At 57.0% G+C, this 11,668-nt stretch overlaps 2 protein-coding genes across 2 annotated transcripts; both read left to right on the top strand.

Moving 5' to 3' along the window:
- The first annotated feature begins 81 nt into the window (after positions 1–81).
- On the top strand, positions 82–3,920 carry BJ171DRAFT_500607 (Afadin and alpha-actinin-binding-domain-containing protein). The gene is made up of 12 exons (XM_053110570.1): positions 82–175; positions 347–503; positions 623–703; positions 810–874; positions 989–1,262; positions 1,356–1,514; positions 1,628–1,814; positions 1,977–2,070; positions 2,166–2,292; positions 2,384–2,529; positions 2,636–2,731; positions 2,835–3,920. The coding sequence occupies exons 1-12, from the start codon at positions 135–137 to the stop codon at positions 3,703–3,705; spliced, it is 2,298 nt and encodes a 765-aa protein (XP_052967565.1). The 5' UTR covers positions 82–134; the 3' UTR covers positions 3,706–3,920.
- A 129-nt stretch (positions 3,921–4,049) lies between these two features.
- Positions 4,050–10,827, top strand: BJ171DRAFT_61793 (uncharacterized protein). Its single transcript, XM_053115381.1, has 8 exons — positions 4,050–4,144; positions 4,350–4,627; positions 4,753–4,821; positions 4,920–5,114; positions 5,355–7,662; positions 7,842–7,929; positions 8,035–10,153; positions 10,331–10,827. The coding sequence occupies exons 1-8, from the start codon at positions 4,135–4,137 to the stop codon at positions 10,439–10,441; spliced, it is 5,178 nt and encodes a 1,725-aa protein (XP_052967564.1). The 5' UTR covers positions 4,050–4,134; the 3' UTR covers positions 10,442–10,827.
- The last annotated feature ends 841 nt before the right edge of the window (positions 10,828–11,668 follow it).

Here is an 11,668-nt window from a genome sequence, read left to right as displayed (position 1 = left end):
GGCTCGAGTGCATTCGAGCCGCGTCCCGCCAGACCCATATTCCCTGTTTTGGGCCACCGGCCAGGAGCAGCCTTCCCAAGAGCCCCATCGGCACCCCAAGTCGCCGTCTCGCACCCAGCACGGAGCAGCCTGGCATGTTTGCGCACACTATGGCGACGGGCCCTGCGGCAGAGAGGTATCGGTGTCTGGGCCTGGGGGCGCTTCTGAAGCAGGCGTGGCCGTCGTTGCGGCGGCCCCGTCCAGCCGCATCCACTTTGATCTGCGATTCAATCATCAGTCGGGCTGTCCGGCAGCAGCTGCAGTGAACCGCATCTCAAACAGCCCATATCTCGCTTTCTGGCCAAAGCCACATGCTGGATTCTCTTTCCAGGACGGCCGCATTCGTGAACCACCAACTTGCTGCAGCTGGATTCCCTTCGCCGCTCAACCTGACCTCCCAGCCGTCCAATGAGGACGTACACAGGACTGTCGAGTGTGTCTTCCAGCTCCTGCAGCAGATCGAGGTAGCTTTAACTATACATATGCAGCCAATGTCGCTCCGGCATCTTGGGATGTGCTACGGTGGTTGATTTTTGTCTCTGACTGAATGCCGGCGACGTACTGACTCCGCCACGAACCATAGAAAGACGCACACTATCGAGAAGATATCCACCAGCAGATGCTCATGCTGTCGCAGGAGAACGAATCGCTTTCCGCAACGGTGGTAGGCCGCTCACGCAAAGCCGATCCGACGTCGGTCTCCGGGGATACCTCCGTCCATCCACTGGCCTCGTGTTCTGATCAACACTGTTTCTGGCCCATTTGCGTAGCTGAGGCTCACATCCAGACTCGAAACCGCCGAGCGGGAAATCGACCAGCTCAACAACAAAATCAGGTATACACTCTGGCCCATATCGCAGCGGTTGCTTCCTGGCACTCCAACTGAAGGCAGCATTCATGGCAACCTGGTCCGATGTGGTCCTAACGAGAGCCCATTGCGTTGCAATAGCCTCAACACGCAAACGCTCAAGGAAACCTCGGCCAAGCTGCAGGCCACCAAGGAGGAGCTCAAAGTAACCAAGACAAACTATCAGCACGCTCGCAGCCAGTACATGCACGAAATCAAGAAGCGTGAGCGGGAGGGCGACAAGATCCGCGATCGTATCCAGAAAGCCCTGAGCGACAAAACAATTGTGCAGAAAGTCGGCATGAAGCTGCTGAATCCTTTGCCAAAGACCGTTGCGGAGAGCAGCAAGCTCGGCGAAGCAAAGAGGACCAAGCAGGTGCGGGCAGTTCCCTTGGCTTCCGGCTCGCTGGCCACGTCGATGCTGGGCTGACGCTGCTGTGCTCTCGGGCAACTCTGCCGCCTTTGCCAGGATGAAATGTACAAGATCGTTGTGGGCACCTTCGAAGAGCGGGAGAAGGAGATCCTCGCAGAAAACTCAGATCTGCGGAAGTTGCTGTTCTCGACCTATCAAGAGCTCAAAGGACACATGAAAACCTTCCTACGAAGCCGCGATGTGCTTGAGGACGATGTGAGCACCCCCGAGACCGCCAAAGCCTAACGGCTCGCCAGGGCTCATCCGCTGTGCCAGCACAATGCTCGGTGAATGCACCGCCGCTTGACTGACACTGTCGCCGGGTGCAGGATGCAACCGAGGAGGCCCGTTTCAACTTGCCCGTCAATCTGGCCGGAAGTACAATCCAGAGCCGGCTACGCTACGTTGTCGGCGAGATCCGAGACTATATTGCCGAGCTACAGGAACGGCCTACAGCAACCCCCGAAGAAAAGCCAGAGTCTCAACAGGACGTGCAGATGCTCTATGACCAGATAGGTACGACGACGGAGACGAGAGATGGGAAACAAGAGCCCTGTCCTTGAATCAAAGCCATCTCTCCACCGCGCGGCCGAGTTGCCACAACTTGGGTGAACTTTCCCGGCTTTGCTCATCGTTGTTTCCTCGCTATTGCTACGGTTGAATGTCATACTTTCACAGAGGAATACCGCAAGATCATTGCTGAGCAGGCCCGACTACTTGAGCTTGCTCTGTCCAAGCCCAAAGACCTTGGCCCTACACATTCGCCTGCCAGGTTTGCGACGCCTTGCTCAGCTGTCTGAGCGTCGAGGCAGGAACGATCGAGTCTCCACGATGTCTGCATGACTTATGCCTGTTTTTTGTCTGCAGGTCGGAGTATCTCAGCGGCGATGGCGATTGGAAAGAGCTGGAGGAGCAGCGGGCACAGCTGCAGGAAGATCGACGCAAGTTGACGGAAGCAGCGATCAGGATGGGCGTTGAACGCGCCGCCTTGCAGGTCGGTCGATTGGCTCACTTTTGATGAGTGCTCGATAGTGAGCCAGCTTCATATCGCAGTGTACCGCAGCTAACGTGGTCTCATCTCGCAGAGAGATCGCCAGGAACTTGAGGAAGAGCGGCGAAGGACACCTCGCGGTTCGACTGGAGAGCCTCCCGAGAGCACTTACCCGGTCGAGAGTGGGCCTCCGGGGCTTGACACTGAGGCATTTTTGTCAACGCTGCCCAAGACGCCGCGGTACGTTATGGCAATCAGCACGGATATCGGTACAAATCCTCGTCCAAAGGCACTAAGGCTGCTCAGCCAGGTATCGATTCTAATCAGGCTTTGCTTTCCGACGCAGATGGCTGAGGGCTGGCAAGCAACCAACTCTTGAGGATCTACTTGAGACCCCTGGTGCACAGACGCCAGTGTCCCGGCCTTCATCTCGCGTTCCAAGGTGTGTTTCGTATGTGCGTGTGCGTATTTGGGTCGCTTGGGTCGCTGTCCTCGTCGGCTAACTGTTTCCGGACGTCTGGTCCGCATCGTTTGCACGCTCGCAGTGGCTCATCGGACCGGACTGCGATCCCGTCCGCCGAGGAAGCGATCAGGAACTCGCACACGAACACACGGTTCGCCCACCCACCACCGCCAGCCGATTTTCCTCACGGTGTGAGCGAGCCTCGATCCCGAGCGGCCGATTCGGCAGCGGGTCGCAGCTCGCGCCGTCGGACCAGCAGCAATCTGCCCAAGTCCGATGATGCCGGTGCAGAAGCCGCCCCAGCAGCCGCGGCACCAGCACGCTCCCAGATTGCCCATGCGGCCGAAGGCGGGTCATGGGCTCCAAGCCAGCCAGGAACCACCTTGCCCTCCACGAGTTCCTTCAGCAAGCCCAACCCCGTGTCCCCCGAGTATCTCAGTGTTTGGAGCAAGCCCATCGAGGACATCCAGACTTTCAACTTCCACACGCCAACGCCAAAACATCGCTCGCACTCCGAGTCGACTCCATCTGCGCGGCGACGCAGCGGACTCTTCCATATTCTATCCCAGTCCGACGCCGGGACTGGATCAGGATCCGGCTCTGGGCCCGATCCCTTCTCGACAGCGACCCCAAAGGCTGCCGCTGGATCAAGGTTCGATGAGAGCGCGCCGCTATCGACTCCTCGAGGTGCCGAGATCGTCACCGAATCCGAGACTCTGACAACGACACCGTACTCGACCCTCAACGGCATCACACCGCTCAACCCGAGACGCGGCCACTTGCGAAGCCAGAGCGCCAGCACGAAATCGTCGACACCCTCGACGATCAAATCGGCATTGCGGAAGCCGTCGAACCCTGGCATGGCGAGCTTGGTGGACTACATGAGCGAGCGGAAGAGAAGCAAAGGCGTCACCCTGGACTTGACGCCCGAGGTCCGTGGCATGACTCCGTAGTTTGGCGCACGGTAGTGCTGATGCAGCAACCCGGAAGGCGGCAATCGAGGCGTCGTGCATGGCGGATAGAGTGTGCCAGGGCAGAAGGAGCATCCTGGATCTGCGTAGATGGTCGGTTTGTGTCCGATTCTCAATACAGACAGGCTTGGTGCATCGCCGGGCTGCACTCGGCCGTTCAGACGCATGCGAGATCGTGGCCGGTGCCCATCTGTCCCAAACGTATCTGTTCCAAATGTATCTGTCCCAAACGTATCAGTCCCGAGTTCAGGCGCGCACCAGGCCGTCTGCCTGTCTGCCCAAAGACCCGCCCTGGCTGTTTTCCGGCACCAGGCTCGTCGGGTTGCGACTCATCCATTCCCGGCCTTTCCCTGCTCCCTCCTGCCAACAGATCGATAGAGGCCCTGCCTCCAGCCACCCCCCCCCTTTGCGATGGCAACAGGTACAGCAAGCCGCCGTGGCAATAAAGCCGTCTGCAGCAGCCGCAGATCCGCCCTACAGACCAGCTGGCCGTCCGCCACCATCAACCGCGGCCAGCAGCATCGTCACCACCGGCTGAGATGATGCAGACGCCAACGGATGTTGGACACGGCGTGCCTGACGATTGCTCTTTTCTTCATCCTCGCACATGTGCTGCATCCCTCCAGCCGCCCCTTCCAACCAACGAGCCTCAGCGGGCACACGACAGCCTGCCCAAAAAGCCTATCTTCGAATCCAGAAAGCCCAGGAATTGGGATGCGAGGCTCTGGTCAATCCCGACTTGATGCAAGACTTGAGTATCGGCGAGCTTATCGAAGTTAAAAAGGCTTCCGCTGCCCCAGACGGACTCGGCGGTCAGTCAAAGTCGTCCGCGACCACCGGTTCGGCCTTGATTCAGATCACCACCCTCGAGCGGAGCCATTTCCAGCACATGCCCAACGTCTTGGTTCGTCTATCTTCTGTAGCGCAAGTGATTCCGAGGGTGGGCGAGAGTCCTTCTGTTGAAGCGGACCAAACTCTGCATTTGGATGTCGGGCGCCTGACGCAGATAATCGTTCCTGCCCCCTACAGCTGTTGGTCTCGGAGGAGTTTGCAAAGACCTTCAATCTGAGCCCCAGTAGCGATATCACGGTGGAAAAGGTCGGTTGGAGATTGACTCGCTATTGCGGTGCCTTGGTGATGCCGATGACGGAGAGCCACTGCTCAGAGGTCTAATGCGCACAACCACCCGACGCCAGGTTGATAAGGATACGGTCACGGCGAGGAATATCGAGCTCACTTTCCGAGAGCAGTACATCAGCCGGTCGGACATGTGGCGAGTCAAGATGGCGCTCATCGGCAAGGCGGTTTGCGAAGGCAAGAGAATCGAGGTGTCTGGCGTTTCGGCCACAATCAAGAGCATCTATATTGACGACTCTCACTCCAATGTATCGGTATGTCTCTCGTCACAGTGTTTGCGGTCTCTGACGGATTTGTACTTGCATATTCCTGCATGCAGCTCGACTCGCCAGAGGGGGCTCTGTTGCTCGCTGTATACAGTGGGATATCATGCACTCGCCCTGGCTGCTTGGCTCTCGCTCCGAGAACCGCCAATAGTCCTCGGGTTTGCCCTCGAATGCTTTCCGGCATCCCAGAGGTTCGACTCGACCGCTAATATCGCACTACATCATCAGCCCTGCTCGGGATACGTCACCGCCAATACTCGATACACCTTCCGGTCCGAGACAGCAAAGTATTTCATTTTCATCCAGATGAGCAAGGAGATGTTTGATTTTGAAGAAAACGGCGAGCTCTACTTTGAAAAGTGCGTCAGCGGGTTTCTGCCCGCTCTCTTCAAGCGCTGGAAAAAAAGCAAGACCAACCACATCGTCTCGATCGTGCTCTTCGCGCGAGTTGTGTACGAAAATGTGAGCGCGGAGAGCGTGCTGCCGGATACCTACGTGCGAGACAGCTCCGGCCGAGTCTACCAGGATTGCTACAAGGTCATCGTCGACTGGGAAACCCGTAGCGATTGGTCTCAAATCCTGGGGAAGCTCAAGGAAGAATTCATCCAGTACTGCAAACGAACGTTGGGGCCTCGCATGGACTCGCCGTTTGGTGCGGGCTCGTTAGCCTCTTCCTCGGAGGGCAACATTCTCGAGGCCATCAATCTCGCCTTGAATCCGTTTGACAAGCACTATATTGACCGCGACTTTCTCCGCACGGGACTGTTGGTTGTCATCATTACCCCGGGCACGGGTCTATTTGAAGTCGACAAGAAACTTCTCCGGCTGACGACACAGCGTATGATCGACAACGGCATTGGCATGGATCTCGTGTGTCTATCCAACCCGCCTCTGCATGTCGTGCCAGTGTTCATGTTCAAGTCCACGAGCGGCCCCAAGAGCCTGATCCTCACCCATCCAGACTCCCCCACGATAGGCGGTGCCGACAGGGCTGAAAGAGGGTCTGCTTTGGTGGTGGCCCCGTCGCATGCTTTGTATTCCGAGGATCGAGAGGGCTACTCGATGGAGACGTACTACGCACGAGAGCACTGGATTGATTACAGCTTCTGGACAAGGGCCTGGGACTCAATCGGCGAGACGCACGACAACAACAATATCCCCAAGATCAACCGCTTTATGCCGCGTGGAAAGGTCCCTGATATCCAAGTTCCCAGGGGCATGTCCACAAGCGACCCGCAGGTCCCGTTCCTGATTGCCGCCCAAGATGACATTGACGACACCGGCGGAGCGACCCTTCTTGGCCACCCTGGGGTTTACATGCGCGATGGCGACTTTAACCGATACGATGAGGCTGTTTTTCGTGCGGCTGACGTTCCAAGCGAAAGTCCCCCGGCTCAGCCAGGTGATTCGCTGTCGGCCCAGGATACCGACAGCAGCTTCGGCAACATCAGCAACGCCGGCGCACAGCAGTCCCACTATCCAAATCAAGCCGTCATGTCATCGAGTCCCAGCCAACGAATGCGCGCCGAGATTGCCCGCGGCATTCCTTCTGGCGGACAAGCAAACTGGGGAGGCTACGGAATGCACGACGAACCTTCACTGCGGCCACCGGATATGCGCGGCGGGCACCGCATGGCACTGACAGGCGGCATCCACATCAACCGATCGCCCGAAAACTACGAAAGCATACTGCGGCCCTCCAGCTATTCCCATCACGGACTGTACAAGAGCCATGTGCTGCCCGGCGCCATCGACACCGAAGTGCTGGCATCAACTTTGCATGACGGCTTTGATCGGCGCATCGAGGATCGAAACACCATCCACTCCACGACAACACCCATGAACATCCACAAACCTGCGAGTGAGCACAGCCGCACGGGATACTCTGGCTCCTACAAAACAAACACCTCGTATATGGACGGCCACTCGCGCAACTCGTCGCGCCACGGCCCGTCTACCTGGGGTGGAGTGGATCAGTGCATCATCAATCCGTACAACTTCCAGGGCCACCATGCACCGGCCTCAAGTAACAGCACCCGATGGAAGCACGTCTACCCGAACGAGTACGGACGAGATGTCAAAAAAGACGACTCGACCAACTGGAAGTCGCTGTGCACTCCTGCTTGCCTGCCCCTGACCACGGACTACTTCCCGATGATAAACGAGCCAGCAAACGGCAGCAAAAGCAACGCGAGCGAGTCGCTGTATCGAGAGTACTCCTATTTGGTCTCGCCCTCGGAAGACATCGGCCCCTATCAAGTCAACAACATCACCGAGCAAGAACGGGTTGCGATTCTCCTGATTGAGCTGATCGCCCAACGACTCTCGCAGGGGTTCCAGCTTATCCTGCCGTCCAGCATTGAGCAATCTCAAAAGGCCCAGCCTCAGTCGCAACGAAGTCTTCCAGAGACAAGCCAGTCTTTCCTCGAAGCCAGCAGCCAGCTCGTGACTGGAAACAAGAGAATCTTTCCCGAGAACAATGTCTACACTCGGCTGTTTCTCTCGTCCCCCTGCTATCTCTCGCTTGGGGATCAAGGTCAGCGAAGCAGAACTTGACAGCTAGGGACATGGGCGGGTACTGGCAGTGGGATTCGGTGAGCGTTGGCTAGCTGGCTGGCTGGCTAGTTGGTTGGGACACAGTATGGGCCGCCGATGGGTACGGCTTAGGAGCCTAATCGGGCTTGCCCACTCGTCCTCCCAATTCGAACACCGCAGTGCACAAGCTGTTTTTCGATAGCACTGGCAAAAATGTCGAGGTCAAGCGCCACATTCGCAACGTCCAGTACCAGAAGAAAGGCGAAGAGTACACATGCTTGATTTGGCCAAAGCACGCTGAGGGGTATCGGCAGCGGAGATTCACATTCTCGTATCCAGCCCTTGACAACTACAACTGGAACTATCTTGACAGTCTGGTCTCAGGGAACTACACCGACATGATTGACGGATTGCGGTTCTGGCGCGTGCGCTTCCTGTTGGTGCCTCAGATCAAACCACCGTCAGCCTCCGAGTTCAAGATCAACGAAAAGCTTAGCGATGAAGAGTTGCGCTTGACAGCATTCGATCGGTTTATCGAGTTTTTGGAAAAGTCGATCTGGATACCATCACAGGACTCAGCCGAAACTGAAGGCGACCGCAGCGGATCTGGACACGATAACCTAATCAAGGTCCAGGTGACGACGTTCACCAACGTGGCCTTCCTCCAGTCGGGCCAGCATCGAATCGCGGCAGAGTCCAGTCGGTTCAAGACCGATGGCAGCACTCGCCCTCCAGATGACGCTCACCGCACGTCTCGCAAGAACTCGGTCTGTCTGCTGACCCAGAATTCGCCCTTGGTCGACATTGCCTGTGAGATGCAACATCCCAAGACGGGTCTGAGGATCATCAACGCCCGGTGGCATTTTAAATACTACGAAAACATCTTTATCGGCAAAGAGTGCGTCCAGTGGCTGATCGACCACTTCAGCGACATCAGCACCAAGGATCAAGCCATCGCCTTCGGCAACGAGCTGATGGCCAAGGGCGTCATCGAGCATCCCCGTGTCGAGCACAAGTTCCTTGACGGCTACTTCTTTTACCGCTTCACCCCAGCCTTTTTCGCCGAAGGCGGTGTGCTCAAAGGGCAGGGCAAGTCCACGAGCTCCAGCGCGGCGCAGCGAGACTCCTCTGCGCCCGAGCAATCGATCCCCGCGCTGCCAGTGCCGATCACTGGGCTCCAAAGCCAAGTCAACCACGATATTCAGGCGTCGAACAACAAGAACGGCGCCTTGAGCGAGACACCGTTTCTGTTGTCGCGCCAGGTCATGATCGATCTGGATCCCGGCCACCAGAGCCATCGCCGCGAAATTGCCACGCTGCATTACGACACCCTCCACAATTCTCGGACCTGCTTTCATCTGGAGCTGCACTGGCTGGTGTGCTCTCCTCGTTTGATCCAAGAGCAGCTGTCACAATGGTACCGGATGAGCGAGAAAATCGGCTTGAAGCTGCTTGAGGCCCCGGTCATCCCGGCAAGCACCTCTGCCAACGACAATCCCTTCCAGTCCATTATCTCGATCACACTGGCGTGCCAGCCGCCGTCGTGCCCGGACTCTCCGCTCCACCACAAGCTTCCGCCTGGCGTCAACATCCCGACTCAGTGGTTCGAGTCCGAGCTACTCATGAGATTCGGCTTTATTCTGGATCTGGAAGCCGACCACCTGTTCCCGAACAGCTCGGTCGAGTACTCGTACCCCAGATCACCCGTCGAGCACACACAGTTTATTCATTTGCAGGGCATCGCTATCATCCAAATCCGCGAGCCTGGACAGGGCTTCTACTGGATCAACAACCGGCTTCGCTTGACAGGCGGGTCTTCCAGCCGCTCTTTGCTCAACCAGGCCAAGGCGACTGGAGGCGACACAGCTTCCGCCATCGATAGCTCGGGTGAGCGTGTTGATCAAGCCGCCAACTACAGTGACTCAAAGACCACCATCGAAGCCATCATTGCCCATTACGCGCAGTACACCGACCCCGACCTCCTCCGAGACGATATCGTCCAGTTTGTGCAAAACGCAGAGAAGCTCGAAGCCTTCTGGAGCCACTCGCTGGAGCGACTGAGGGTGATTGCTGGCTACAACGTCGATCTGTCCAACACCCGCGCAGCCACCGCTGCTGCAGCCGTGCCGCCAAAGAGCGCCCCGATCCCAGAGAAGCTCGGGATGTCCGAGCGAACAGCGATTGGCAGCACCCCACCGCTCTCGCCGCTGGCGACCGGTCTTCCGAGTACCCAGGCGTTCGCGATCCCAATTTCAGCGGCAAGGCCACTTGCAGACCGAAGTCTGCAGCACTCGAGCTCGTCTATCCCTGCGTTGGCACGGCGACCCAGCGAGAGTCGCGAGAGCCGCGACAGTCTCAACGCCGGTCTGGAGGCTGCCGAAAGCGTCAAGAGCCCCATGTCGCCCGGAATGTCGGCCGCTTCGGCGGTTTCGGCTACCCGTCACGAATTCATGACTCCGGCATCGCAGCTTTCCAAGAACCTTTCGTATGGGGTAAGCAAGGGCATATAAGCCCGAGAGAATGGTTTGTTAACATGAGCTTTTCGTGTTGGGGTCAGCCTCTGACTATTCCCTTCGCGCCTTGGCACAGATTCAGCATTGAGAGTTCTGTCATCAAGCCCGCAATCGAAATGGGCCGCCTAACGAGATATGCATCAATTCTTCTATCAGGACATGGCCGGATATGGACACACAAGCCCGCGTTCCTCCAATATGTCTGTCTCAGGCGTCACCCGACCACGAAGCTTCACGCTGCCCCTGAGTCGCAGCATCCACGAGTAGTTTTTACAGTCTATCCAGAAAGAAACGGGACAGTCACTTTCTGGCTTCTGAAACCTGCCGAACTTCCGTAGGCCCCGGTGAGCAAGCCGTGAGATTGTTTCCCGTCTTGGTTGGCAATCTCTTTGTTTTTGGTTGGTTTCGGGAGCACAGTCTTGAATACACTCGGTCGATCTCCATGGGCGATGATCGACTGGCATACCGAGATCATGTTCCTTGAGGCATTGATGTCTCGATGTGGGAGTGTGGTGGATGCATTCGACCCTCTGCACAGCTTCATGGTTTCTCGATATCAAGATGCTCGGGTGACTCGAGTCGCTTGGCTTCCCGACAATGTGGGCACACCTGGGATGTGTTGAACTCGTTCACCGAGCACACATGGATCTTGGAGACGGATCGGTCTGGTGGTCGTCTCTGGTGATGGGTGAACTGCTCGAAATACTTGGCAAACCGGAGTCTCCTGGGACTGGATGCATATCCCTTCCCCTGTTTCCAGGAGGCATTCCCAAAGGCAATCACCACTTCGGTCTCCTTGGACATACTTGCTTGGCCATGAATGCGATGAGTGGAAGTGTATTCAGGTTCCAGGAAACACACATTCCTGGTTAAAAACGGAGGTGTCTCATTTCATTTTGGAAACGCTGTAACCAGCGGATGTGCAAAGTATGTCGTGGGAGGGGGGACATATGACGCACAGCAAGTGTTCCCCCCCGGGACGCCTATTCGGCCATGCATTGATTGCGTGCTTCCCCGCCTCGCTGCTGTTCCTCGGCCACGAGGTCATTGTCTTGGGCACCGCCTCTTGAACATGCTTGGTCTATCTTCATCCAGCCACCCCTTGTAGCGTGCCATTACGCCCTTGAGCAACAATGTTGTTGCAGTTGCTGGGCATGTGAATCGACGGATGGTGCCGCTGACGATTACTCCATATCGCCATGAAGTCAGCCGTGCATTGAGGGGGCGCTGAATCAATGAGCATGTGTCCAGTCTGGATTTGGGGAGCGGCGCTGTTGGTCTCAAAAAAGTATCACTGAAAGCTATCGATGCGGAATATGTCCCAATCACAGCAGGTCAGCCAGCCATCAATGCAATATGTTGCCGTGCAAGAGTTCTGCGATCCACACAATCGTCCGTTTGTTGGAGATGGCCTCATCCTGGAATATGTCGCTATGGTGGCCATATGTGCCGTACACAACCGAGTGGTCCTGTGAATAAATGCAGCGGCCTTGG

The sequence above is a fragment of the Polychytrium aggregatum genome (genome assembly GCF_025602895.1).
Source record: "Polychytrium aggregatum strain JEL109 chromosome Unknown BJ171scaffold_14, whole genome shotgun sequence".
NCBI lineage: Eukaryota > Fungi > Chytridiomycota > Chytridiomycetes > Polychytriales > Polychytrium > Polychytrium aggregatum.
Note: the sequence above shows the minus strand (reverse complement) of the source record. Positions and strands in the feature narration are given on the sequence as shown.